The sequence below is a fragment of the Carya illinoinensis genome, chromosome 1 (assembly GCF_018687715.1).
Source record: "Carya illinoinensis cultivar Pawnee chromosome 1, C.illinoinensisPawnee_v1, whole genome shotgun sequence".
NCBI classification, from domain to species: Eukaryota; Viridiplantae; Streptophyta; class Magnoliopsida; order Fagales; family Juglandaceae; genus Carya; species Carya illinoinensis.
In genome coordinates, this window is record NC_056752.1 from 52,834,163 (window position 1) to 52,861,887 (window position 27,725).

General features: G+C 35.8%; 4 protein-coding genes and 1 pseudogene across 4 annotated transcripts; 3 read left to right on the forward strand and 2 right to left on the reverse strand.

The window, feature by feature from the left end:
• On the forward strand, positions 1 to 2,249 carry LOC122301046 (DCN1-like protein 5). Its single transcript, XM_043112118.1, has 6 exons — positions 1 to 6; positions 112 to 166; positions 284 to 390; positions 826 to 891; positions 1,311 to 1,462; positions 1,985 to 2,249. Exons 1-5 carry the CDS (start codon positions 1 to 3, stop codon positions 1,404 to 1,406), a joined length of 330 nt encoding a protein of 109 aa, XP_042968052.1. The 3' UTR covers positions 1,407 to 1,462; positions 1,985 to 2,249.
• Positions 2,250 to 2,836: 587 nt separating this feature from the next.
• On the reverse strand, positions 2,837 to 4,985 carry LOC122285006 (deSI-like protein At4g17486). Its single transcript, XM_043095331.1, has 3 exons — positions 4,521 to 4,985; positions 3,593 to 3,880; positions 2,837 to 3,391 (listed from the first exon to the last, which is right to left on the reverse strand). The coding sequence occupies exons 1-3, from the start codon at positions 4,651 to 4,653 to the stop codon at positions 3,147 to 3,149; spliced, it is 666 nt and encodes a 221-aa protein (XP_042951265.1). The 5' UTR covers positions 4,654 to 4,985; the 3' UTR covers positions 2,837 to 3,146.
• A 1,776-nt stretch (positions 4,986 to 6,761) lies between these two features.
• LOC122284990 lies at positions 6,762 to 9,391 on the forward strand. Its single transcript, XM_043095330.1, has 4 exons — positions 6,762 to 7,133; positions 8,019 to 8,068; positions 8,155 to 8,207; positions 8,638 to 9,391. The coding sequence occupies exons 1-4, from the start codon at positions 6,862 to 6,864 to the stop codon at positions 9,028 to 9,030; spliced, it is 768 nt and encodes a 255-aa protein (XP_042951264.1). The 5' UTR covers positions 6,762 to 6,861; the 3' UTR covers positions 9,031 to 9,391.
• LOC122285022 lies at positions 9,079 to 12,963 on the forward strand (annotated as a pseudogene).
• Positions 12,964 to 16,887: 3,924 nt separating this feature from the next.
• LOC122303495 (zinc finger protein 1) lies at positions 16,888 to 18,213 on the reverse strand. Its single transcript, XM_043115302.1, has one exon. The coding sequence runs from the start codon at positions 17,913 to 17,915 to the stop codon at positions 17,118 to 17,120; it is 798 nt and encodes a 265-aa protein (XP_042971236.1). The 5' UTR covers positions 17,916 to 18,213; the 3' UTR covers positions 16,888 to 17,117.
• Positions 18,214 to 27,725: the final 9,512 nt, after the last annotated feature.

The window sequence follows — 27,725 nt, forward strand, 5'->3', positions numbered from 1 at the left end:
ATGCTGGTAATTAGATATGTTTTTAACATGCATAAGATGCTACTGATGATTGAAAAAAGGTTGAAAGTGTACTAATTCTCCAGTTTTTTAAATATACACCGAGAAGGTTAGGAGCCATCGACCTTTGTGGAGTTCTATTCCTATGCATTCCAATATTGTTTAACAGGTACAATTAGTTTAGCTTGCCTTGCAACTCAATCTTGGAACATAGTATTGTCTTCTCTTTTCTTATTTTAGTTTCATATTGCTTTTACTTTCAACCATCTGTTACTTATTCTGTCAGAGGAGAAACAAAAAAGCATAGATATAGAGAGCATATGCGAATTATTGGATCTTGTTTCAGGCACCCAATTCCACGCGCAGGTCGACTTGTTTGTTGAGTATTTAAAGGTGAATGATGCATGTATTGTACTCTCTCTCTCTCTCTCTCTCTCTCTCTCTCTCTCTCTCTCTCTCTCTCTCTCTATCTATTATAGTTGTTCAGTTATGTTATTTTTAACGGTTGCGGTTGATAGCCCTGCAGCTCTCATGTATCACTATGAAGGAAGGTATCGTGTCAATTTAAGCTGCTAAATATGTATTGTCCCAGCTCCACCCTAGTTTGCCAGCTTAGTGGCACAGTGCTTAGCATTGCTGTACCAATGAACTCTGCCATATTCTGTGAAAAAGGGATTGTGTTGCTACTAGAAAGCTAATATATTCTGTAATCACTGACATACATAACCTTCTCCTCTCTCTCTCTCTCTCTCTCTCAGACAAGCAAAAAGTTAAAAAAAAAAAAAAAACCAATGACTCGTTGCTTATATGTTTGTATTCCAAATGCAGGCTCAGAATGATTACAAGGTCATCAATATGGATCAATGGATGGGCTTCTCCCGGTTTTGCAATGAGGTACTGTTACAGTTTGGTTACTGTTTACAAGGTCATAAACAGGGATCGATGGATGGCTTCACTGTTCTTTTACCAATTATTTATGCTGCATTGGACACTTTATTACATTGTTTCTGGGAGGGGGGAGGGGGAGAAATTCTACCTCTTGTGTTGCTTCTTTAGGTGTCTGTCTTTTTTTCACTTTGGCATTAGAACCCTAGGATTAATGCTATGAGAAGGACTTTTCTCTGAAGGGAGCCTGCCCCATGGGGGTGGGGGGTTTGTTCTCATGTGGGGAGAAATTTTATATTCACTTGAAACCATATCAGATGCAACATATCGGTGAAATTGCTTGAACGTCTATCCATCGATGTTCCCATAGGGCCTCCCACTTTGACTTACCATTTTAAACTCTGACTAGCAGTGATACTTTCATGCAGATAAGTTTTCCAGACCTTAGTAGTTATGATCCTAACCTCGCTGGGCCCTTGATCCTGGACAATTTTGTTGAATGGCTGGAAGCAAAGCAGAGCTAATTGATCTATTTCTGTCCAGATTGATTCTCTGCTGTAAACCACGATTATTTTTTGAAGTATGTAAACTTGAAATCCACTACCGTAATGGTTTATTCATTAATATTTCAAAGTGTCATTTTTTGATCAACTTCGCTGTTATTTTTCTGTTTGTAGGGCCCCTCAGACTATACAAGTCAAATGTCCCCTGATCTCTTTCTTCTTTTTTCTTATTTTTTATTTCTCCATTTCCTTTTAGACATGAAATTCGTGCCCGTGATCCTTACATTTAGAAGTTACGTGTTTGTATTATGTATAATGCTTAAGAAAGAAACTGTATTGTTCACTGTTTTTGCGGTTCCATCATTTTTTTTTTCCAATATACAGATACCACCCAAGTAGTTCTTGTAAGTTGCTGATCATTTAAGCCTGCTTATATTATGCTCTATTTATGTTGAAGTGATCAAATTATGAATGTGATTCCTGACAGTTGGACGGCAATTTTTTAAGCACTTTCTGCAATTGTTAATACTCTTTCCTGGCAGTTGTTTCAGTTGGACGACTATCCTAACATCTACCTTTAATGTATGCTGTCGTGACAGGTGGAATCCGCATGCAAGCGCTCTCTCTCGGGCTGAAATTCGGCTACCCTAATTATGGGAGATCCAGAATCATTCTCACCTCTTTACAAGAGAATTTCATTTCTAATAGAAGTTACGGATGAATTCTAGATTCACCATCTTGAACCCTTTGTACTTGTTTTTCTTTTTCCTGTTATCATTTGAAATTTTGAATTAATATATTCATTCAGCTTAAACTTTCTAATGAACCCGGAACCCCTATCACCTAGTGGGGTAAGAGCGGGATCCACCATATTATTATTATTATTATTATTATTATTATTAATATTTGTCATGTAACATGTTTTAAGGTCCTCGTGCTTTGCCAAAGGTCAAGGTAGTAGTTCCAAATCTGTTGACAGAAAAGAGTAATACAGTGAAAAAAAGTAAAAGATTTGAAGAACATGAGAAACTCGACAGCCTCCGTGGAAAACGACAGGTGCATCTTTCCTTAAATCGTGGCACCATGATTAGCACTAGATTTCTAGACTTTTGCCAAAAAAACTGCACATGATGCTTACCCCCACATTACTTACCAATACATAAAGAAGATCACAAAGGCATAAGCCCTGGACATTCATATTTCTTTCCAACACACTAACAGGACCATCACCACCTCATCAAGTCCAACATCCGTTTTCCTGCAATCTGGTCTCGTTAAAACGAAGGTTTGTTTCTTTATTCAATTAAGTTCAAGTTGACAAAGAACCAGACAGCCATTACTTTCCACTTTTCCATTCCTTTTTTATGGAAAACCATTCCTTAGATGTTGAACCTGTTTACTCCTTCAAAATCATTTCGTTGGCCTACTTTTCAGAGTTTGGGACTGGACCAGAGGAGAGAATATGCCCACAAGGCAATTTTTATGAAGTTATCCAAAAAAAGAAAACATACAATATGAGGTTGTAATGTTGCAGAGACATTTCATAACTTGCCCCCAAAAAGCATGCACTCGTACAGTAATTTGCTGCATGCCTCCAAGGTTTCTCTCGGGGAAGACCTCATGAAAAGAATGGACGAAAAATATAAAACTTTGATTTTGCCTCCTTTCATTGATTTTTTTTTTTTTTTTTTTCTAAGTTCTTATAAAAGGGGAGAAAAAAAGAAAAGAAAAAAAGAAACATCAATCTTCAAACATTGACCATCAGGATGAAGAACCCATAATCAAAGGCGAAGTTGGAGGAAGGGCACGTCTGCTTCTGCTCCTACCCCTGCGAATGGTAGAGCTAGAAGGAGAAGATGAAGAAGAAGATGAATTAGAACAAGTGAGTCTGTTTGAGTCGCTAGTGATTTTCTTCTTTTCTTCTTCACATGGCTTATCTTCGATTCGATGATGCCCAACTTTGGTTGTATTTAGAGTCACCGGAAGAACACAATTGCATAGAAATCCTACAAAAAAAAAAATCTCATTAATTTCTGGACTGAAAATAAAAATAAACTCAAAGCATGTTGCTCTTAATCAGTTTGCTTCTGCAGGAATGGTATCAAATTTAAACGCTAAAAATATGGAATGCTATCCCAGGAGAACCCAAATCCAGATCCAAAATTTTAATGCAGAGACAAAAATCCAAAACAAAAAATGGCTCTTACCGATTCTAGCAAGCCGATTAACCCAACTCGGGATTGGATTTCCAGTGAGTCTAAGACAAGCATCATTGCAAAAATGGTTGCAGTTTTTGGTAATCAAATTATATGCATTCCCTCGGTACTCCCCAGCCAGCTCCTCCATGACTGCCCTCACTTCCGTCTGCCCCATATCCGTTTTCCCAATCGAAATTGTCTTCCTAAATGTAAATCCATCACATTGTTTTGGCTCCCCTTCAAATATTCCAGTTGTTGGGTACTCATGAGCTCCGAATGCATACTCAATACCATGGACTGAAATATATCCAACATAAAAGCCTTAATTGACAGATAGAAGATACAATATTTTAGGCCAGCAAAAACCCAGAAAAGGAAACCGAGGAAATATGTAAAGAATGTGCAAAACATTCAGAATAGAAAATAAATTCTCTGTTTTTTTTTTTTTTCCAAAGAAAAGTAAAAAAGAAGTGACTTTATTCATTATGTTGTTGCAGATTAAGCAAATCACAGAATTCACATCGACCATGTCATATGTTTATCCTTGTTGAGTAGACATTTTAATGTGTTTCCAAGGGTCCCGCAACACAAAACACCCAAAAACTCAACTCTGTAACACCTTCGATTTTCTTGAACTTTCTCGTCATCCAAACAAAACACAGCAGACTTCCCTCTATCCTCAAAGCTATAAATCCAATCAGTAACAGAATAAACTAAATAACCAAAAACACTGCACAAAGACATAAGGTAAAGATAAAATTCCCTTGCAGATTTGATCAGAGAGGCAATCTGAACTGGGGAAGCTAACCGAAGCATAGATCTAATATACAATGCACAGCACCAACTTCATCCAAAATTCAAAATCATGAAAAACAACCTCAAAGAAGACCCAAACAACGGATGAGGAGGAAAAAAAAAAAACACAACCACCACTAACCTTGTACGCCAGAATGGTAAACTCCGAGGCCAAACCAATAGGCATACCCATTAATGGGTGTCAGATCGTACACATTAAGGTACACCGGCACCGTTCCCGCTTCACTATTTCTCGAACCTTTCCTACACAACATGGTTTTCAGGATCTCACTGCATCAACATTCATCTTCTGATGCACCCGACTTTTCTTCTTCCTCACTCTCGGTTACATATCAACCTCATATCTATAAGTTCTACCAACAATACAAAATCTTTTCTTTTTTAGGGGAATCAGAACTTTCTGCTAATGCTACCACCGGCGGCAGATAGTGCCGCACCCCTTGAATTAAATCTTACAAAATGGTTGATATATAAAATTGAGTTCGGAAATAAATGGCCTTGATGTTGAGTTGAAATTACGTGAATGGATGGGGTTGAACAAACAGTGAGCTGGTTCTGATCCAATTTAAAAAAGTTTGAAATCATGGGAGAAAGTAACGTTTAGTGGTTTACTCATTATGGTGCCAAGTGGGCTGTCTTTTATAATTATAATTATATTCTGATATCTGATTAGTGGTTTTTTTTTTTTTTAGGTTTTTTTTTTAAAGGAAAGGAATATCATGATTCATGATTGTAGGGTGAAGACTGCACGGAAAAGGGGTGTGGCCGTGGGGACTTCCAGATGGAAGATAATTCAATTTTATTTAATTTTGGAATAAATCAAACTCCTATATTATAATAATGGCTCTTCAGGAATCAGAATTCTATCTAAAACAAGTATAAAATGTTTCCCAAAGTCAAAACATCCGAGGTTAAAGTTACGGTTTAGATAGTAAATTGAGATAAAAAAAAAAATTTATATAAAAATTAAAATTTAAATAAAATATTATTAGAATATTATTTTTTTAATATTATTATTATTTTAAAAATTAAAATATTTATTATATTTTATATAAAAATTTTAAAAAATTGTAAAGATAAAATAGAATAAAATATTTTTATTATCGGGCTAAGACTGAAATTTGACCTGAGAAGGATTTAGGTGGGAGGTTAGTGAAGTTGGTCAACGTTTTCAAGGGTAAAGATTGCCTCGTTTGTTTTAGGTGGTGAGAGTGATCGCTATCAATTTATCTTATAACTATTGACTTAGATTCATACCTTAAAACGTGAATGCTCTTCACAGTTTATGATTCTTGAAATATATATAGTGTCATCCACTTGGATACTTTTTGTTCAAACGAAGAAAAAATTGTGATGGTACCAAGTCCTTTCGAAAGACTTTTTTACAATTCTTTATATAATTATATTTGAAGTTAAGGATATTATTAAAAAATAATTTATAAAAATAACATAATTTTAAATAAATGTCATTATTTTAAAATATAATTGTGAAAATTATTGTGTGTGTATCATTGTTCAATAATATTAGTTTATATCTTCATTTTCTAAATTCAAATGACAGGTTTGGGAAGTGAGATAAAATGAGAATTTTGTGAATAATAATAAAATAATTTGTGAATAATAATAAGATAATTTGAATTGAATATTTTTTTAGATTTTGAAAAATGAGAAATAAAAGGTTAAATATAAAATATTATAAAGTTAAAATATTATAAGAATATAGTATTATAATATTATTTTTATTTGGAGATTTGAAAAGATTAGAATTTTTTATTTCAAAATTTGAAAAAATTATCATGATTAGTTTAAAATTTGTGTATTTAAATTATATTTGAGAATAAGATGAGATGAGATAAAATAAAATTAAATGAGAATTTTACGTTTCATCTCATGCCCCAAACCAGCACTTAAAGTTGTTATTTGAACTCTAAATTATTGTGTTTTTACTTAAACAATAAAATGTGGCCGTAACATTTATAATTGTCTAGAATTTATATAAGATAGCCTTAAAATAAAATTTAAATGTTGTAAGTCCAATTTCATGCATCTAATTTTTCATGTTTTATTGTATTTTTAATAATTTATAACTCCATAATATGTTGATTATGTATTTTTTTAAAAATTTATTATATAGATATGAGTCATGTTTTTCAATAACCTATTGGTTATTTGAGCTTCTTAATTTGCCTATTGTATATTTCACCTCTTTAATTAACTAAAATGGATTTTCGTCCTTTCAACGGAAGGCAAATCGTTACGTTGAGAGAGAATTTTGTTATAGAATTCTGAACAATAAATTTTTGTGGAACTTTTTCAAATTTAAAGTTCAGTTTTAAAATCTTGAAACTTTAGGGACCTGTATGGTAATTGTTTTTTATTTTATTTTTTTAGTTGGGTTTCAATTGCGCCTGAACCTTGAAAGTTACACGAGCCTAGACGTTTACTTACAATGCGAAAACACAATGTTTCGCGCCAGAGCCTCTTGGGTCCGATTCGCTACACGATGGAAACCCATCCCGGCCAGACCATTTTGCACCCCCAGCCCCAGCCCCACCACCAGCGGCAGCAACACCACCAAACCTCCAAGCAATAACAACAGCAGTATCAGTGAAAACAATGCTGTTGAATCGAGTCCGGGTAATTATGACGAGGCGTATAAGCAGCTGGACAAGCTCGACTTCGCGACTGCCTCTAAGATCCTCTTCACCGATCCTCCCAAGAGAAAGAAATTTGGGTATTACTTTGCTTGCAAATTCAGGCTCTTTTTTCGTTGTTATTCGTTTCATTTGGTTTCGTGGCGTTACACTTCTTATTGGTATTTCGTCAAACATGTCTGCTTCATTGCTCTTCGGCATGTATGAAGTGGATCGCGGTTATTATTTGCATAATTTTGAGCACTGCGATAGTCTTTAATACGATGCAAGAGAATGTAGGTAGCGTACATCTGAGCAGGAATGTGGGTTTCCTTATTGTTTGATTTTTTGGCGCCGGGCAATTGAGAAGAATGGGGATAATATGTTGGACAAGTGGAAGAATAGGTAGTGAAATTAGAGAGGGTAGTATGGGTACCATCAAATTGAGGAATAAATTCATATGCTTGTTTGATATTTTCAACTGGCTTCATGCTTGTATAATATGTCGGACAAGTGGAAGAAAAGGTAGCGAAATTAGAGAGGGTAGTATGGGTATCATTAAATTGAGGAATAAATTCATATGCTTGTTTGATAATTTCAACTGACTTCATGCTTGTATAATAGAATCCACCTTTGCATCCTAGTGTCCACATCTCTTCATATGGGGTTTTATTTTCATGCGTCTAATGGTTTATAGCTAATTCATACAAGTGAATTTGTGTTATATATATGGTACATTCAGATTGCAGCCTAGCATTCATGTGAGTTTTTATCAGGGTTACAATAAAATAATTATAACAGGGTTATGATGGGTAATCTACTCATTTTGGGGTATTCGTGCAATTGAGAAATAAATCGAAAATGTTTATTGAGGAAACTACCCAATATATGCCTCATCACTACTCTAAGACTATATCTGGTTATCCTCTTTTCATGTTCATCTCCATTATAATTCATATTCTTACTTGTCCCTCTTCCATGGTCAGGCTTGATTTCCATCTGGTACAACTCTTCTTTGCCTGCATGCCTTCCTTGGGTATGTTAATTTACACATCATGTTTTTTCTTTTGAAATGTTCCTACGTTTGATGCTAGTATCTAAAAGGCTTGCTTCCTGTGACAGCTGTATATTTGGTGGCTCAATATGCTCGCTATGAAATGAGAAGAATGGAAGCTGTAAGTAAATTTCCTTCTTCTTTATAAGCATGCAATGAAGTATATTAGATATTAATGTTTGTCGGATTGTTTTGTCATTTACTCTCTCTTCATTTAAAGACTGTTGATCTTTCTTTCTTTCTTCACTTTATTTCTTCAATACTTTGTTTGAGGGATGGAATTTACTTTCAATAACCCAAGGATTCTCATGGTGAATCTATATTATTCACTTCATCTGACATGTGGAATAATCTAAAAAACATACATATTGTGGCATGCATCATACTTTGTTACTGGCAATGATACAACTTATTTAAGGTACGAGATCTCTTGGATGTACCACATGTCTGTAGTTTGATAGACATGTGAAAACTTCGTAAAGGATAGTTATGTTTTGCTTGGCTTTTTGTTGGTTTTCTTGTTGTGATTGGTTTTTCCACCAAAATTTTAGGAATTGGAGCAAAAAAAGAAGCAAGAAGAAGAGAAGGAAAAAGAGATGGAATTAAGTGTTATAGAAGGAAAAGAAACGGTATCTGATCCAGAGCTTTTGGAGATGAAAGTGAGACTGGATAAACTTGAGGAGGCAGTAAAAGGAATTGCTGTTGAAACAAAGAAACAGTCCATCAGCAGCTTAGCCAAAAACCGGGGAGAAGGTAGTGAGGAAAGGAATTTTGCGACAACTGGGCCAACTGACACCAAAAGTGGATCAGAACCAAGCAAGATTGTAGAGAGCGATCATCTCAATAAACAGGATCGACCTTGGTTGGGCCGAGAGAGGGTGAGTGGGTCAGCACCAGTTCCTGATGCTTCCTTGCAGGATCAGAAGGGCAAGACCCAAAATTAATGGAGGACCTTCTCAAGATGCTTGGACGTGAATAAAAATGCTTCTTCAGCTAGTGTAGATATAAAAGCGCAGAGGTTTTGTTTCGTCTTAGACAAAGCTTGCACCCGACACAGTATGCGTATATTCTTGAAAGGCCACTAATTTATTGGCATGAAAGTGGGATCGGGACTGGTGGGTGACACAGAGGTATGTTGATCAACAAATTCGATTGCTTGTTAGTTGAAATTTGTATGCGGCTGAATGTTCTCTTGTTGGGGGGCTTTCTCTGCTGGCAATATGGAAGAAATATTTTATTTGTGAATGCCTTGGGGATTTCAATTTAGATGCATTACATTGCCTAAAAATGTGTCTTCTTGTTTCAGATTGTGGTATCTATTGCTTCGTTTGCATTTCTCATCAACCGTGATTATTTTCGGTGACTAATACAACAAACTGAGTGTTGTTCCACCGATCTTCTAATCCATGATATCCATCTTGTCCATGCCAAGTTAAATTTGGTATCGAAAGTATTAGCTCTGATATCTCATACATAGCGCAAAAGGAGAGGCACACACTAACCAACTTCTTATACAGGAGGGTCACTGATATCAAGATTCCACCGGCTTCAACATCACTGGTATCACTTAACTTGTGTGGGAATGTGGGTGGGCGCGCGCACTTGGATGGAATGGCAAGGGCACAATGTTATAATTATTTGCATACAAGATCACTTCCAATTTATAAAGTTAAAAGCGCAATTTTTATTTTATTTTAGATTAGTCGTGATGCTGCACATTAGCATAAAGTGTTCTTCTCTGATTCCAGGTGGACGGAAGACTATCTTTCAACCCTTACCCGTATAGTTTCAATCAAATTGGAGTATTCATGCAATCCATACACAAAAATTGAAAAAACAAATCTCTAGTGGTGAAAACAAAACCCCATGCAATTCTAAAAATGTCTTCTCTAAATAACCGATCTTGAGGCTTGAGCCCGTTGATTTATCTAGTGGGAGATCCGATGATGTGCATATGGTATCAAGCACCTCCTTCGTCGGCACCGGGGGTTCAGATGAAGATGGGGAGATCAATAGGGGAGGGAAATCCAAGTAATTTACACGACAAACGACAAGCCACCAAATTAAGAATTAGAGAACTCAATCTATATTGATCTATTATACACAAATGGAGAGAAACACCTGGGACAGAAGAAACGCAAGATATTAGGAATCCGCGGTAAAATGAGGAAAACTAAACTCAATAGTTCCAGATTTCGTCTGTGTCTTTATGCCCCTCCTTTCTCTGTTCCATTTGTGTTTTGCCTTCCTTGCCTCGAATTCCACTGTGAGTTGTTTGCTTTTAATTCTTGTTTCGCATCTCTCTCTCTCTCTCTCTCTCTCTCTGATTAGTGTTATCTATATTCGTTCCATCCTATTTGGACATTTAATTCCCAGATTTTAGGATCATCTTGAATTCCAAAAACTCGGTCAGATTGATCAAGAGAGAGTCATTCACGATACCTTTGCTTGATGGTGGTTGTTCTATCCGCTCGAGTTTTACCTGTTGTATACCCTTTTTATTTTTCTTTTCTCCATAATTCATCTGGCCCATATTCACCTGAAATGACAGGTACATAAACCCTAACCTGTGAACACTCCCTCTCCCACCATTTCATTCTCGTTGTCACACCAAAACGAATCCTCCAATGGCGCGCCTAATCCAACCACTTTTCGGAAATATCCTTTATTCTTTTTCCTCATGTTCCAGAACCTTTCCAATCCACCTTCTCCAACCACAACTAGAAGAACCCGTTCTCAAAATCACACGGAACTCTCGCTTTCAAACAACCCAACAAAGAGCTTACATCTCCGACATGCGCAACTCGGCCTTCGAAGGGCACATCCTCAAAACTCCTCCGCAACGAGATCCAGTACGAGCTTGAACGTTGCCCTGCCGCACAGGTATTTTCGCTTACTCTTTTTTGTTGTTCTTTATTCTTCTTTCCAGAATGTTAATGGTTCCGGAGAAAAAGTAAATAACCGTAATAGTTTTGATTCGTTCTTTGGGATGATATTCTCGAATATTTTTTTTTTACTGAATCTTGCTTCTATGAAAAAATCTTCACAACCTCCTAATATCTCGACACTAAATCATTTTTTAATTTTTATTATTTTATATTTTATTAAATATTTAATATATAAATAATAAATAAAATAATTAAATTAATTTAAAAAGAATAAATTCAAAAAAAAAATATTAAAAAATTAAAAAAAGTGGGGTATTGGTAGGTTGTGTAGCAAGACCCTGCTTCTATTATCAGTTCGGAAACTCTGCCATCGATGAAAAAATCTAGACTAATGGACTTAACTGAATTGTTGCTTGTTGGAATCTAAACTCGCATTACCGTAACAGTCTCATTTTTATTTGGTCGTGCTTAATTTCAGCAATCAAATAGAATATAAGAGTCCATTTATGTTGTTTGAAATTTCGTTACGAAGCTTGTGCTTTGGTTGGTTAATGAGATCGTTCTTGCGAAAAAAAATTTTGATTGATGGGCCTGGGAGGGACTAAGCAAAATCCCTTGCCCAATTGAGTCCAGAAACACACTTATTACCTGAATTCTACGAGTTGATTTATGTTCTTCAAAAGCAACTAAGCTTGTGCTTTGGTTGGTTAATGAGATCGTTCTTGCAAAAAAACATTTTGATTGATGGGCCTGGGAGGGACTAAGCAAAATCCCTTGCCCAATTGAGTCCAGAAACACACTTATTACCTGAATTCTACGAGTTGATTTATGTTCTTCAGAAGCAACAAAATATGAAGATAGTAGTATTTTGTGCTGTTTTTCTCTCTACTAGGTCTTCTCAGCGTCCATACAGGGAGTTAATATATATATATATAGTTTTATCTATTTTCTAAATCCTGTGACCGGTCTTTGTTTTTCAAAATTTTGTCCCTGAACCGTTTCACCTAAGTCAATAGTCATTTCATTATCTAGACTTTAGTAGTTAACCATGTTCTCATGTTACAGCCTGTGGCAAAATTTTATTGGTTCACAGTAGACGACCGGCCTGGAGAGAAGTGAATTGTATTGAAAAGAAATTTGGAGATGAAGACATTAAAGTCGAGATCACCATGTTTGATGAAGCCATTCCTGCTTCAAAATCAGGTGGTGGTGGCAGCACTATGGTTTGGGGTCCAGCTTCACATAGTCAATATCACTAAATGGGAAGGTGGTGACGTATTGGAGATGTGTGCTCAGCTTGGCCAGATAGTATAGAGATTAACAGGCTTTATCTAAGTCGTGGCGATAAGATGCCGGTTCAGCCTTATTCAAACCCTGAATTCAAAAATATGAGTCTTTCAGTTTCTTCTAGTAATCCACTTTAAAAAAAAAAAATTCTTCTAGTAATCCATTTAATTATTAAGGAATTGGAGGGTAAAAGAAGGGTTTTGAATCATACTAGCTGGGTAGAAAAAATGACCAGAACACTGCCACGCTTATCATTAAATAGTATATACTTTATTCTTTGTTTACACGTCATTTAAAGGTTGGATTATTGAGCTTTGGTCTGATAATGCTGTTTTTGTGATTGGTTTGTTGCAGGGAATTGGATGATGAGTTACAAGACGCCCTATATGAATTTTTGGAAGCAAGGGTTATAAATGATGAACTTGCTGCTTTCTTTCATGAATACGTGGAGAACAAAGATAAAACTGAGTTTATTAGATGGATGGGAACTATGAAATCTTTCCTTGCATGTCAAGGAAGTGATTGGCTTTTTAGTGTTGTGGATGAGATTATTAGGATCATATGTGCATTTTCCAATGGAAAATTGTGATGCATATGATCGCTTTTGGCGATCGCCAATGCCCATTTTGTCTGGCTGAGCTTTGTGTATGAATTCTTTCGAGTAACTAATAACTCTTTTAAGGTTTCACTTGATTTCCTTTATATTCGGAAGCGTGCCTTTTAAATCTTGGTGAATTTGATCCATGATCTCTGCTTTTATTTCAAAATAAGGTCACTCGGCCAGACAGGTGCTCCCTGCAAATTGACGACAAACTTAGAGTTGGTACACTCAAGGATAACGGCCTTAAAAATCTAAACTTTATGCTAGAATCACCTTCGATGTTTGTTTTGTGACGAAGTTTTGAGGGAGTGGCGTAATGTTTTGGTTCCTCCTCCCTCTTATAATTTCCCAATTCTGATGTTAACTTCCATGCTAAGAAACGCAGAAAGTAATCATGTGTTTGGAAAGAGAGAAAACGCAAAAGGAAAATGACAAATTGAGCCATCTTCTTTAACGACCGGAGCCTATTGCATTTAATTATAAATTTGTTACGTCAAGCAAGAAACATAAATGGCATTCAAGTTTTCACCTGCAAATATCATGGAACTATTGCAATTCCATTCAATGACATGACATTGTATATTGTACCCATTTATTCAGAGGAACTCAGTGATGTGAGGTCCTCCACTATTACTGTCTTATTATGCAGCAAACTGTTGTAGTCTTGACCACTTCTGTTGTTCATCATCATCATCAAACCAAATAATTATGACAACTTAGTTCATGAAATTAGTGATCTGTCATCGATCAAATCAAATCAACATCTAAGTAGGACAACGTTAATTTGCTGCCCATGTTGGAGCAATTAGTAGGCTTTTTCTGATCTGATACACAGATTTTCCAAAGGGCGGTCCAGCATTTTGCAAGTGAAAAGATGTTTAAAATCTCAGTAAATCTCCACCATATTATATGATCATTATTGTGAATGGTGTCAATTGGTCAAAACTTGGGGTCCTCTTTATTTTGAGCATTTTTTTATTTTTATTGGCCGTTCTGCATCAGGTTCTGCCACCTCTAGGCTCTAGCTAGTACTAGGATTTGCAAAGTCTACCTTTGCTTTTTATTTTCTATACATGAAGGCTGAGAAAAGAACAGTCAATTACATGCGAGGAAAGTAAATTGTGGGCCTTTTCCTACTGGAAAAAAATAGAAATATTTAATTGAGCAGTGGGGGGCCCCTTTTGTTTGAAGCAAATTCAGTTCTGTAAAGAGACTTTTGAGTAAATGGATTGGTCTTCGAGCAATAGAAGTATTTGTGCCATGAAATTAACGAGTGGACGTTGAACTTGCCCTATTGTTCCAAAAGATCAGTCATGTTTCTAATCTTTTTCTGTTATTATGATTATCATACTGTAGAAATGTATTAAAATCTTTTAGCTGAGAGAGCACGCTTATCACTACTGCCCGGACGGACCTTGTTTGGGTTTCTACTTTCTAGTGATCATTAGAAAAGGAAATTAAGGCACGTAACAATGTAAATTTTCTAATTATTTAAATTGAGTCATGTACTATATATTATATATGCCAAGCATTTTTCAAAACAAACTATTATTCCATTTTTTATTTTTATAAAATTTATAAAGGAATGATACACAACCCTCTATATAACCTAAGTTATTTTACAAAAATTCTCCTTATTTAAAATATAATTGTATAAAAAATTATAAAAATAATTGTATGTCTGTCATTTTCTAAATTTTCATATCGGTCTTTGAACCTAATGCTATAATCATTAATTGTTAAATCTAAAACTCGGGGATTTTGAATGATTTGTTTCTCAAATTATTTGCCTAATTAGTGTATGTTTGGGCTTGTGATGAGAAATATAGTTTATAACTTATAATTTAAGTAATAAGTTTTATTATTAAAAATTTATTTATTATTTAGTAACTATATCATGTTTAAAATACTTTCAAATATGTTACGTTTGCTTGGAAATAAATTAAAAAAGTGTTTTCTAATGTAGAAATGACAATCATTTAAATTTTTAAAAATTATGACCATTGAAAGTTTTAAAGTTGTATGAGTATTTTTGTATATTAACAGTCTTTTTAAAATATGAATTACGTTCCGCATTATCGGTTAATGTTTTTTCTCAAATAGAATTTTTAGTTTATTTGATATTAAAAGTGTTTTAATATGTAATATTTAAACAACTTAATTTTTTCATTAAAAAACTTTTAAAACTATTTAAACATTTTTAAGACTTCTACCACAACCCCCAAACATGCTCTTCAGTCTCTCTTTCTCTCCAACTTAGGGATTTCGATCGATGTTTGTGATTCTTATTATCGGATGACCATGCAATATCATGCACAGTCCAGTACACAAAAAGAAGTCATGTTCAAAGTTCAACTGCAGCAGTGTATTTTTTTAAAAGAGAGTCTTCATAAAAATATATATATATATATATATATATAAGAGCTGGGGACAAAAAAAATAATAAATAAATATCGTCTATTAATTTAATATGAATGATCATAAGATGGTAAGTGAGAAGATCCCTTGTTGGTTTAATTTCCCACCTAATCCGAGCAAAGTGATAGCTCCACATGCATCTTTTGGAGAGTCTCTTTCCAACTGGAGATTTTTGAGCTGTTTCTTAATTCAAAGGCAAAATGGAAGGCAGAGAATATTTTAATGGTAATATGGTAAGGACTAAGGCAGTATAACACGAAAAAAGTTGACAGCCCAACTGATTCACAGTAGCAAAAGCAATGCGCGCACCACAACTTCTTCTTCATATGTTTCATTGACAAGACTTGTGCTGAGACTTTCATTCCTTTCACCAGGCCAGCTTCCACAACCCATCTTAGTTTAAGATTATTATGATAATTAACTGTCACATAACAATATTTCAGTTACTTTACATCTTAATTTTAGGAGATATTAATGTTTCATTATGATTGCTAATATCATATTAGGTTGTACAAATCAAAAGGATCTGGACCCACCATTAGGTGGGCTCCACCCAGAATTCCTCTTGGTAAGAAATTAAAGACACATCAAGATTTACCCAAAGCTAGCTAGCTTAGGAAAAAATAAAGATTTACCCAATCTATATATATGTATATATTTCGGCCTGATGTGATAGCATAGCTGAGGGTCATTAATGTGCCTTATTTTCACATGGCTTGCTACACCTACTTCTTTGATCCCAACAGAGATGGTCTATTAATTCAACTGCAAGTGGGTCAAAGATGTTGTCACACAGAGAAACCACAACCCTTCGATTAGTATAATTTTGGTGGGCCATCTTATTGAATCTACAATTTATTTTTAGAAAATTAATGAATGACAACCATAAGCTTCCAAACATGAGCACATCTCTTGGACCATGCCTCACATGATAGTAAGATATTGCAGGATCGATGAGCTAGCCTTTGATCAAAGAGTCACAGAACGTCACCTGGTTCAGGCGCCGTATGTGTCCCATATACCTGGCCATTAGGATCAACCCCACCTTCCTCCAAGCCCAACTTCACATTTGAATCCCATATGAATATATATGATTAACCAAGTTAAAACTTCGTAAAAAATGGCATAGCCGGCCAAGAGTACGTATTCAAAGAGATAGAATTTAATTTCTTTAAAGGAAAAGATTATATAGGTCACTTTTCATTGCATGTATTGTTGAGAAATTAAATGCTAATTCATCAATGGCTAAAAGTATTGAGGAATTATTGGCCCCAAAATTAAAGAAGGTTAGCTGGTCGATTGAGTTTTAATTTTACAGCTATAATCACAGCTGTTGAAATATTTAGTACTGCGTGTGGTATCACATGAGATCAGCAACGAAGTCCAAATTAATTCCAAGTACTCCAGACTCCAAATTAACCAATAATAATGAACATATACTAATATATACCTGTGATTATATACCTGCGAAGCCATATATATACCTGCGAAGCCATATATATACCTGGTAATTAATTTCTTAGTAATGAATTGCGAAGCCGAGGCTACCAAATCGATCACTTGTTCTTTAGAGAAAAAAGGAATTTACAGAAGTTCCAAGTTATGAATTGCGAAACCGAAGCTACCGAATGATCTCTTGTTCTTTAGCCAAAAAGCATTTACAAAAGTTGAAATTAAAGCATTTACAAAAGTTGAAATCAACTGAACATAAAATTGAAAAATCACCTCTAAATCAATGAGGAACAAAGGAGCTAGACAGATAAATGGGAAAATTTAAACATTAAAAAAAAAAAAAAAAACAACTAACGAGAGAGAGAGAGAGTGGTCATGTATGTAGTTAGAGTTTAAGGGACAAGTCGAGCTTCTGCAACTCGTGATCTTGTTTAGTCCTTAAATGACCAACCCTATCCCACCAAAACCCTCCGTCAGTTGCCGGAGAGAACTTCCGGCTGCTATCGAATCTTACAGCCCCACCAGTCCCAGGCGACGCCACTGCCGCTGCCGTGTGAAAATTCTCCTGTGCAAGCCGCCCAATGGCTGGTTGTTGATTAATAGACTGTCTTGACCACCCATTTTGTCCGTACAGATAAGGGGAGCCAAAGTTAGATGACTGGTAGGAGGGCTTATGAATCGTGGAGTGTACCTGAATCCCAAGAGACCTATTGAAAGAACCATGCAAAGGTAAAGAAGCCATGATAGGGTATCGGTTTCCAAAAGCTGCACCTATTTTCTGACTTCTTTTTGCCAGTGTCCGCTCTCGTTTATGAGCATTTTGATGCCCTCCGAGTGCCTGTGAGCTATAGAATTTTCTTTGGCAATAGTTGCATGAGAAAACCCGGGGCACGGTTTCATTACCTTGACCTGGAGGAGTGTCCGAAGAGGTTCTCGATGAGTTTACATCGACTGAATCGATGAGATTGAGTTCTGGCTTCGAACCCTGATTGGAATCCTTGCTGAAGAGGCTTAGATCCAACACAAGATCAGGATTTGAGCCTGGCGGGCTTTTCTGATCTTGTTCTTGTTGTCCTCCCTCCTTTGGGATTCCCGAGAAGTGTTTTTGGCGTGGTTGAGCATCTGAAAATGAGATGATGGTTGAAGTATCAGGGGAACGCGGTTCTGTAATTGGAAGGCCCATATGGAGAAAGTGGTGCGTGAGGACTTCCTCCTTGTACTGGGTGATGAAATTTTGGGTTTTCAAGCAAGAAAGATGAAATATTTATTGTTGTAGAGATCGATAGATGTTCTGTACTATGTAACGAAGGACGATGTATCACTGTTTTACAGTTACAAGGTCTTAATATATCCCAACACTTGGAGAATAAGACTTAATCGTGAGTGTGTGGGCGCGTGCGCATTTGAGAGAGAGAGAGAGAGAGAGTTTGTGTGCCATAAAGCCTTTTGATCGACACTGATGAGGAACACCCATGTACCACCTTTCCTAGCCATATACCCCATTCAGTGTTTTTCTAATCTTGATCTGTAGTCTTTCCACTCTTGTCTCCTTACATTTTCTTGTCTTTCGGTCCCTTTTTTGGGATATAGTAAAGGGTAATATAACTCATGATAGACTCAAAATCCAAGGTACGACATATAATAATCTGCTTTTCTGGATTCCATCCAGAATTATATATGTAGGTGTATAGAATGGACGCGTCTTGAAAAAGGTGTGGTTTTTGTATAGTTTCAACAGGATTGGAGGATTTTCAAAATCTTCACACAGACTATTCTGTCCTCATCCTGCATAATGGCTTGTCCGTCAAACAAACAATGACATCTCTAATGAATCGTCCCTTGATATGGCAGTACTACTTTGTTATATACTTTATGGCATATACATACCTGATCAGCACGTACAATATTTAGTGATAATAAGATCAGTACTACAGCTAGCGTCGTTAAGCTAGTCGTCATCATCTCCACATTATTGCAACTCCATCTGAGAACTTTGTGTAAATTTTGAAGATCAATCAATCTAGGACGTTTGTCTTCAAATGCCAAATTGATCATTATGAAGCGCGGATGCATTAATATCAAGAATAATGTATGATGATCATCACCATATCATGACTGACGATAGCAGCATTAATATATATTATGATTAAAATATGACAATGAGAGAATGATCGATGATTGAAGTTAATGCTTGGAAGGATTATCTGGCCGCATGGGATCGAATTATTTGAAGTGGGGTACTTTCTGTTCAGCTTCTTCACTTTCAGCTGATGGATGGAATCAACAATTTTATATATGGACGAAATATCTACCTTTTCTTGCTCTATCTCCAGCTGGATCAGAGAACACAGCTAGCTCCCGGCCGTTCACCCAAAAAAGGAAAGAGGATTTGCAAGTACAGTCCTACAAGCCCGAGCAACTTCGAACCACTTAAAAAAAGAAAAAAAGAAAAAAGGAAACTCCATGTGTTTCATGAAAGGCGTACTCGATGTAATATAAGAAATACTCTATTTTTCTTATCAAAATAAATTTCATAAATATTCATGATTTTTCTTGTAGTGATAGTTTACGGCAACAAAAGCTAGTGACCAGAACTCATGATCTGTTAAAATACGTACAGTTTATATATATATATATATGATGCTTCATGCTTAATTTACTTTTTGGATTTTTGCACCACTACTGCATGTATAATATTGCTATATATATGTCAATTAGTCGATTATGAGAAATTGTTTGTTTACTACGTACGTACGTAACCAACTATGCTTTTTATTTGACTTTGGTTTTTTAATTTGAATCTATATATATAATAATAATAATTTACGTTATAAGATCGAGTAAAATCTGGAGGGCGGTCGGCGTGATCTCACTTGATTAGTGCACCACTCGATGTTACAAATTATGGAGATTTTGAAACTTTAGGACTAGTAAAACTTCTTTGACGTTGCATGTTTAATATTCTTTTAAATTTGTTCATTTGTTTATTTTTTTTTTTCTCTCACATTCATCATTGAGCTCACTATACAGAATCACTTTCTTTCATCTGCAGGAAGTTACAATGTAATTATTTTATTCCTATTTTATTAACTTGGTACATCTCTACCACGTTAGCTTAAGCTATATATAGGCAGTACTGCTTTCATATTATAGGTTTGGAGACGGGAACCTCTCACACACCATCCCTAGCTTTAGTACATCTTAGGGACTGATCATGAGTCAGATCATCGATCAGACTGCGAACGTTAGCTAAGAAGATTAGGTAATATGTTGGGATAAGTTGAAGTCCTGCAGATATTTGGATTGATTAGTTTTTTATTTTTTATTTTCTAAGCGAGTGAAGTTTATTAAACTACAAAGCTGATATACGAGAAAATAGTGGGGTTTCTTAATAAATGTCCTAAAATAATAAATAACAGTCTGAAGGGATAGAGAAAAGAAAAAAAATTAGTTTATTTGGTACCAATCCCTTAGTCCCTACCCATGTCTCGTAAAAGGATGTCATCTTATAAAAAGATAAATAAAAAGTGTTCACAAAAATGCAAACAAATGGACCACTACTGGAAGTGGTAGGTATACTGTCACTTGTTGCCGCCATGTGTGGCTTCAAAGGCTCCTCCAAGACTTGGCTGTGTGTAGGAGACGGGCATGACAAGGGCCGTGCATATGGTGAACACTCCGAGCCAAAAGGTAGAATTCTTCCGTGAGATTGAAGATCAGCGGCTGGAGAGAAAAAAACGAGCATGTGTTAGTCAGAAGTAACTGGAAAGTAGTAGATCGACAAATTTTGACACTACAGAGAAAAAACTAGGAAAATAAACACAAAAAGGAAATGAGAACATAGTAGAGCCGTGGTGGTTGGCTAGGGGAGAAGGTGGTCGGAGCCAAAACTCTCAACCCCCTAGGGATGTACAGGAACCGAAGAAACAGGCCGAAAACTGAACAAACCGGTAGCCGGAGCTGGGAACCAGCCTAAACTGGCAGAAAACCAATTGGCTGGCGGTAGCATTTAAGTCAAACCAATATTAGCCGGTTCGGTCCTGGTTCGCTTCCTGGAAAAACCGCTGAACCGACCGACCTCTTTTCCTTATTTTTTTTTTCATATATATAGGCTCAAGACGACGTCGTTTCACTTATTTAAGTGAACGTTTAGATCCTGCAATTTTAAACAAACACTAAGTAAATGGCGCCATTTCGGCGTCGTTCTGGCTAGAGTTATTTCAATCCACCCTCACCTTTCTTTCTTCTTCGACTCTAGTCTCCACCGCCACTCACCCAGGCGGCCATGTGCACACAGAGACTCTCTCTCGACTCTCAACTCTATGTTCTCTCACCATCATTAGATTCATCATGGACTCGCATCCTCCTCAACTCCTCTTCAATGCCACTCGCCACTGCCAGCCACCATCTCCTTCACTCTCGCCGACGAATATTACTTCTAACGTAAGCTTTCAAAATTTCAAATTTCAGTTCTTCAATTCCAAACTCCTACTGCCCTTAAGTTCCCATCGTCATTCCCAATCTCCTTCTAGGGTTCATAACTCCACACACAGACTCCCTCTCATCTCCCAATTGAAATTTTTTTATCCGATTGAAGAAATTTGTTGAATTTTTTTGTTGAATGTTGCGAACCAATGGAATGCTGATGAACCGACGGCAACTGGTTGAAACTATGCAGGCCAATTTTCCCACCTTTTATCGATCGGTTTCAATCGAGATTCATCCCTGAAAATCATGTCGATTAGGTTTCAGTTTTGGACCGAAACCAAACTGTGGTGATCAGTTTTCACCCCTACCACCCCCCCTCCCCACCCAACAGTGGAAGGGATAGAATCCTATAAATTGAGAAAACAAGCTTTTGGGTCGAGAGAATTGAAAAGAGGCCACTATTGATTGATTATTTTTTGTTAAAATGAGTATATTTTTATTACAAATAACTCAATATTCATTTTATTGCATAGTTATAATTTGAGAAGAGCAACAAGATTATATATATATAGGAAAAAGCTGAAGGCCAAAAGGGTATAAAAATAATTTTTACACCAATCAATGAGAATATGCCATGTAAGCACTCCAGAGAAAAACTCGATGAACCCGCATCCTGAAGATCCCGTCTTTCATTTTGTCCCCTAAAGCCCTCTCCCTCCCCCATCCCTCCGTTTCATATATATATATATAGAACAATGATTGTTTTACCACTATTCTACTACTCTTCTACTATTTCTTTTCATTTTTTAATTTTTAAAAAAATTTTCTTTTACATAATGATTAAAAAAGTGACTATCAGTAAAATTCTATTATTTTTAAATTTTTTCTTAATGATTAAATATATTAAAAAAATACTTAAAAGAAAATAAAGAAAAAATACATACATTATAAGTAGTAAAATAGTGATAAAAGAGTGACCCATATATATATATATATATATAGAGTACACTGCCGATAATTTAATTTTTCGAGTGAACATATTATGTGAAACTAAGAAAGATCCCGTTCGAGTGACAATGTCATGAGTACGCACTAATAGTCTTGAGGTTATGTATTCAATGTCCAATTATCTGAATATATATGCCATGTTTTTTTCCAGAGATAAACATGAAATGAGTTTCTCGATCGTTTGTCTTTTCCAAGCTCGAGTATCTTTTTTCCCACCTTCTACCTCCTCTTTTCTTCTTCTTCTTCTTCTTCTTCTTCTTCTTCTTCTTCTTCTTCTTCTTTTTTTGTTTTTTTAAGACAAGTATTGTACTCTTAATATGATCTCACGTACGTCAGGGAAAAAAAAAAAACTTAAAGCCGAATCTAAAGAAATCCTAAAAGGGAACGTAGATTATTTTTTAACGTCAAAAGCATGACGATCGAGGATTATCCCCGTGAGGATTCCATTGATCAATCAGCCACTAATATATATTTATGTTAATCCTTAAATACATTCTGTCTGATCACTGATCAGGTCAAGTTTTGCAGTCATTTCAATAATTAGCCAATTCCTTAAACACCCATATTCTCCCTCCCTCTCTCTCTCTCTCTCTAGATCATCGAGTGACATTATATTCAGAGAGTGTCATATCAAGTTGATTTAAGTGACATAGTTGAATATTTGGCAAAATGTTAGGTAAGCCTCCACCTTTGCAATGCCTATTACTCATCTAATTTACACAAGTTTAGGAATCTGTTAGACGATAGACTATAAACTATATAGTCAATATCTAATCATCAATAACACGAAGTCTAACAAAACAAAAGTTTCAACAGGAGCTTGCTCTCTCTCTCTCTCCTTTTTTTATTTTTTATTTTTAAATATTCACGTTGCCTTGGGAAGTAATTCTTTGACATTTGATGGATAAGTGAGAACCATCTTTCAAGATCACACAAGGCTCTTTTGTTCGTGTTTTCTAGGGTTATTTTTTCTTCATGAGCAAGGAAAATGACAAGGAAAAAGCAAGTTCTGTCGGTATGGTATGATTTAAAAAAGTCTTAGGGTGGAAGGTAGCAATATATTGCATTAAAAAAAGACCAACACGGGGAAAAATACTATTTGTTCTGATTTAGATATGTGAACTCCCTAGAGTTAACTTGGAGTATTACTTTTAATTGATCAGATAATATTAATAGTCATCATATTTAATTTAGAAATAAAAGTAATTTGACTTATAAGAGCTGGTGCCACTCATAATATGTCAAACCCGAGACCTAGGCCCAAGCCCAAGACCAAGTCCAAGCTCACGAGGAGCCTAGCAATGGGGGCCGGCCACACGACCTCATTCTCAGTGAGTCCCTTTTCCCCTTTCAGTTCTCCTCTCTCGAGTTTCCTTCTCCCTCGATACCCCTCTTCCCAGATGCAAACTCCCCACTCCTTATCAGTTATCTCAATCAATTTCCTTCCTCTCAAAACATAATCCATAACAAATTTTCCTTTATTTTCTCACCCACAAATCTCTTCTTAACAGACTCTCACTCCATCTCATACGTAATTTTGGATGTTACTATCGTGGGTCTTCTTGGATCAGGAGGCCATTGTCAAGCAGTGCCATTCACCACAAAAATCATCGTCACGGGCTAGTACTCTTAATGTCAGTAAGCCCATCTCTCTCTCTCTCTCTCTCTCTCTCTCTCTCTCTCTCTCTCTCTCTCTCTCTCTCTCTCTCTCTCTCTCTCTCTCTATATATATATATATATATGTGCCAATCCATATCTCACTCTCATTCTCTCCGTTGAGCAATACTGTCACCATTGTCAACACTATTGTCAGTTGTTTTTCATGCAAATCTTGGCTCAGAAATTCCTTGAGTGTTCTTGCCAAGAGTTAGCCGCAGCACACCATCGCACATGGCCACAACGAGCACCTCCCTCCTCGTGGTACATCGTCGTTGTGTAACACCATTCTAATTCTGGTTCTGATACGATGATTATGATTCTATTATATGATTGGTACCAACATCTCTGATATGAGTACACCCACTTTGAAAACAAAGTGGTTAGCATAGTCTTTCTTGTGTACACACTTAGTGCTCCAAGAATGAATAAATGGAAGATTTACATTCTGATATTGTCTGGTTTGGCCACCGAGGATAGCACAACTCTATCATGAGGGTTAAACATGATCTCTGATATGATATGATATGATAAGATGATGATGTTCAGTCATGCTATGCCAAAAGATTTTTTAATATGAATAGTTTGAAATGTCACTCTAATATTCTGATAACATGATTTTGAGATCTGCATATCGAAACTGAAATATTTTGTTTCTGCATTTTGAACTATCGGAAAATACTCATGTTTATATACTAGTATATATTTTTTACTTAATGAGTTGTTGATAACTCATAGCTTATCTCTATAATATTTTTAGATGTTTTAGATGTTTCGACTAGAGATCAAGAATAAGAAATATGGGTATAACTATGTGAGTATAGTGAATTAAGTGCAAAGAGGATACAGCTTTGATTATTGGAGAATTGCTTTCAGTAGATTTGTTGTTCTATTGACTTGGGTTATTGGGATGTTTTGAGACTTTGTGACGTCTTAGATTAATTATGCTTAAGTAGTTGACGTGAATCATGTGATGCAATGAGTATATATATGTTTGATAGAGAATTTTGTAGTATATATATACTATGTGGTTGGAAAACGATTTTAAGTGGCAGAAGCTAACTCCCTAAACTTATGGGACCGGGGTATTACATAATAACCATTTAATAAACCCTAAATATTTAATAGAAATATATTTATACTTTATACTTCATTATAGGATGGTAATTAAATTCCAAAAATTAACATTATTTTAGCATTTATTTGTTCTAGCTGTTAGCTAGCTAGTGTCTGAACTACCAAACTGACCCAGGAATCACCTAGACAAGTACAACTTCAAACTGCATGTAATACGTTGGCTTCATTTGATTGCAATAACCTTCAATTTCGGTTCAAGATAAGATGAGTTTTTTCTTTCATTTTTCCCCCACATTATTTTGATGATCTTTTCCTACTCGATGATCATGTCTTATACTTTCATTTGTCATTGCAGATTCCAAATCAATTGTATGTTACCCAATATTTCTGATGTAAATACTGATTAGATAAACATTAACCACTTATGATTAACTAACCCGCAGCTTCAAAATGCATTGTGTATTATGTATAATAGTTATCAACGCTGATAATTAAATAGATGCATCTACGTACTTTGCTTTACGACAATGTAGATCATGAAAGCGATATTAACGATTATAGGACGAAGTTTTCCTAAATTTCTCAAGATATATAATTCCATGCGCATTGACTTCCGATCCTCGGAATGCCAACAACTTTTGAGCTCAAAAGTATGAATTTTGTGGCATAAATATTTATTAATAAAATATTTTATATACGGTCAATTTTAAGTATTTTTATATTTAATTAATTGTACGTGAGCTAATAATACTACTTTTGTTGCAAACACGTGCGTACCAGATAGAATAGAAAATAATGGAAGACTGAGCACGCACTTTCCTCAAAATTTGCTCTTTCCACGGTATGAAGTTGATCAGGCTACCTCTCTCTTTCAGTCTTTCAGGGAAATTAAATGGAAGTTGAGAAAGTACAGTTTCCCTCTCCACAAACAAGGTCCCGATGTGCCTGTACAGAACAGAACAGAATTAGGGATGAGTCCAAATGTAATCCCACGTGCAGAAATGAAACTCAGGGAAGAAGCCAACGGGACATTCCCACATGTCAATAGGAGAGGCAGTTTTGTCGTTACATGTTGATAAAAGGCGTTCGTGGGGACGGCGACACGACAAATGGCCGACAAGTAGATGGGGTATGGATTGAAGAAGTTGATTTATGGAGCCTCTAAATTGCTTTATCATGGGTGCTGTCCCATGCTATATGCTAAAACAACTATGCATCTTTTTCATAAAACAGAACTACCAAAGAAAGAAGGAGCCCAGACCCCCACCACCCGGCCCCTCTCGAGATAAAGCATGATCGATCAGTTTTTTTTATTTTTCTTTTATTCTCAGAAGAAATTAGTGAAACACAAAAAGAAGGAGATACTGATGATGGATGAAGATCTAGCTAGATTAATAGAAAGTCATTGGCTTTTGAGTGCACTTGCTTTTGAAAATGTATGTTTTGATTGTCCTGGACCCCTGGTCAGTGAATACCAAATATGATTCCTTGTGTTGTCTTTTGCTTGCTTGCTTTGTCCAATCAATCTGGACCCAAAATCAAAGGGAGAGATTTTTTCTGTCTGGCTATGTATGTGGGTGTGAATGAGTAGTTTGGAGAGAAAGTTAGGGATTTCCCATCACTGTCTCACCCCAATAAGAAAGATCTTAGGATATGGATTACTACTCAAAAAGGACAAATTGTAGTCTTCTGATTTCTACTTCAAAAGTGACCGTAGAACTCTCTCTCCCTCTCTCTCTCTCTCTCTCTCTCTCTCTCTCTCTCTCTCTCTCTCTCTCCATATATATATATATATATAGGTAGCTAGGTTTGGCTGCCCTCCATTGTTACGCAAGCAAGGGAATTGAGACATCATATCAGTAAAGTAATCATGGTATGAACATTTCTGGCCAGATTCTCTGACCCAAATTTCCGACTGCACGTTTTTTATTTTTATTTGTGGTCGAGCTCGGGTATATACATGTATGTATACATATACATATATATATATAATTAATCCCTGTTGATCACTCCACATCCCCTCCACATCCCCACACCTGATGCAGATCTCCCAGCGCCACCCCGCAACTTCCCTCCCTCTATCTAGCGCTGCTGCGCTGCCCCCCCTTGTTCGCTCTTAAGTCTGCCCAGCGCCGCGCCTCTGCTCGTTTGGGGCGAGAGAGAAGAAAGTCGGTTTATTTTTATTTTCATTTTTGTCAATGAACCCGATCTGATGACACGTAAGGTGTGAGATGTAAAATTGAGAAACTGACTGATGAGAAGTATTAGTGATAAAAGAAGTATCATAATTTCATTTTACGTATCCATAGGTTGAGCAAACTTGCACAGAACTCCATTCTTGAGCTGTCATATATAATAATCATAACAAAAACACAAATAACAAATAACAAAGAATAAAGCTGTACCGTTTAAATCTACCTCTCAGTAAAAAAAAAATTATTTATTTTTTATTTAATTATTAAGAAAGTGATTTTAAGTGTATCGATATATTTTTTTTATTTTTTAAAAATATTTAAATATATTAAAAAAATATGACAAGAAAAATATAAAAAAAAAAATTAAAGTAAACTAGCAATAAGGTTGAACGGTACTACTCAAGCGTTAACAAAATTATTACCATTGTTTTTTATAAAAAAATAATAATAATAACTCACTAATTAATAAGAATAACCACATTTAACAAACTGTTGAAATTATGGATCATTTAGGTCATGTTTGGATGTTGAGTTAAGTCGAGTTCTTTATTAATAGCAGTAAATTGAGATGATGGAGTGAATTTTGTGAGATTCACTTAAGATGAATTTAGGTCATATATTTGGATGTT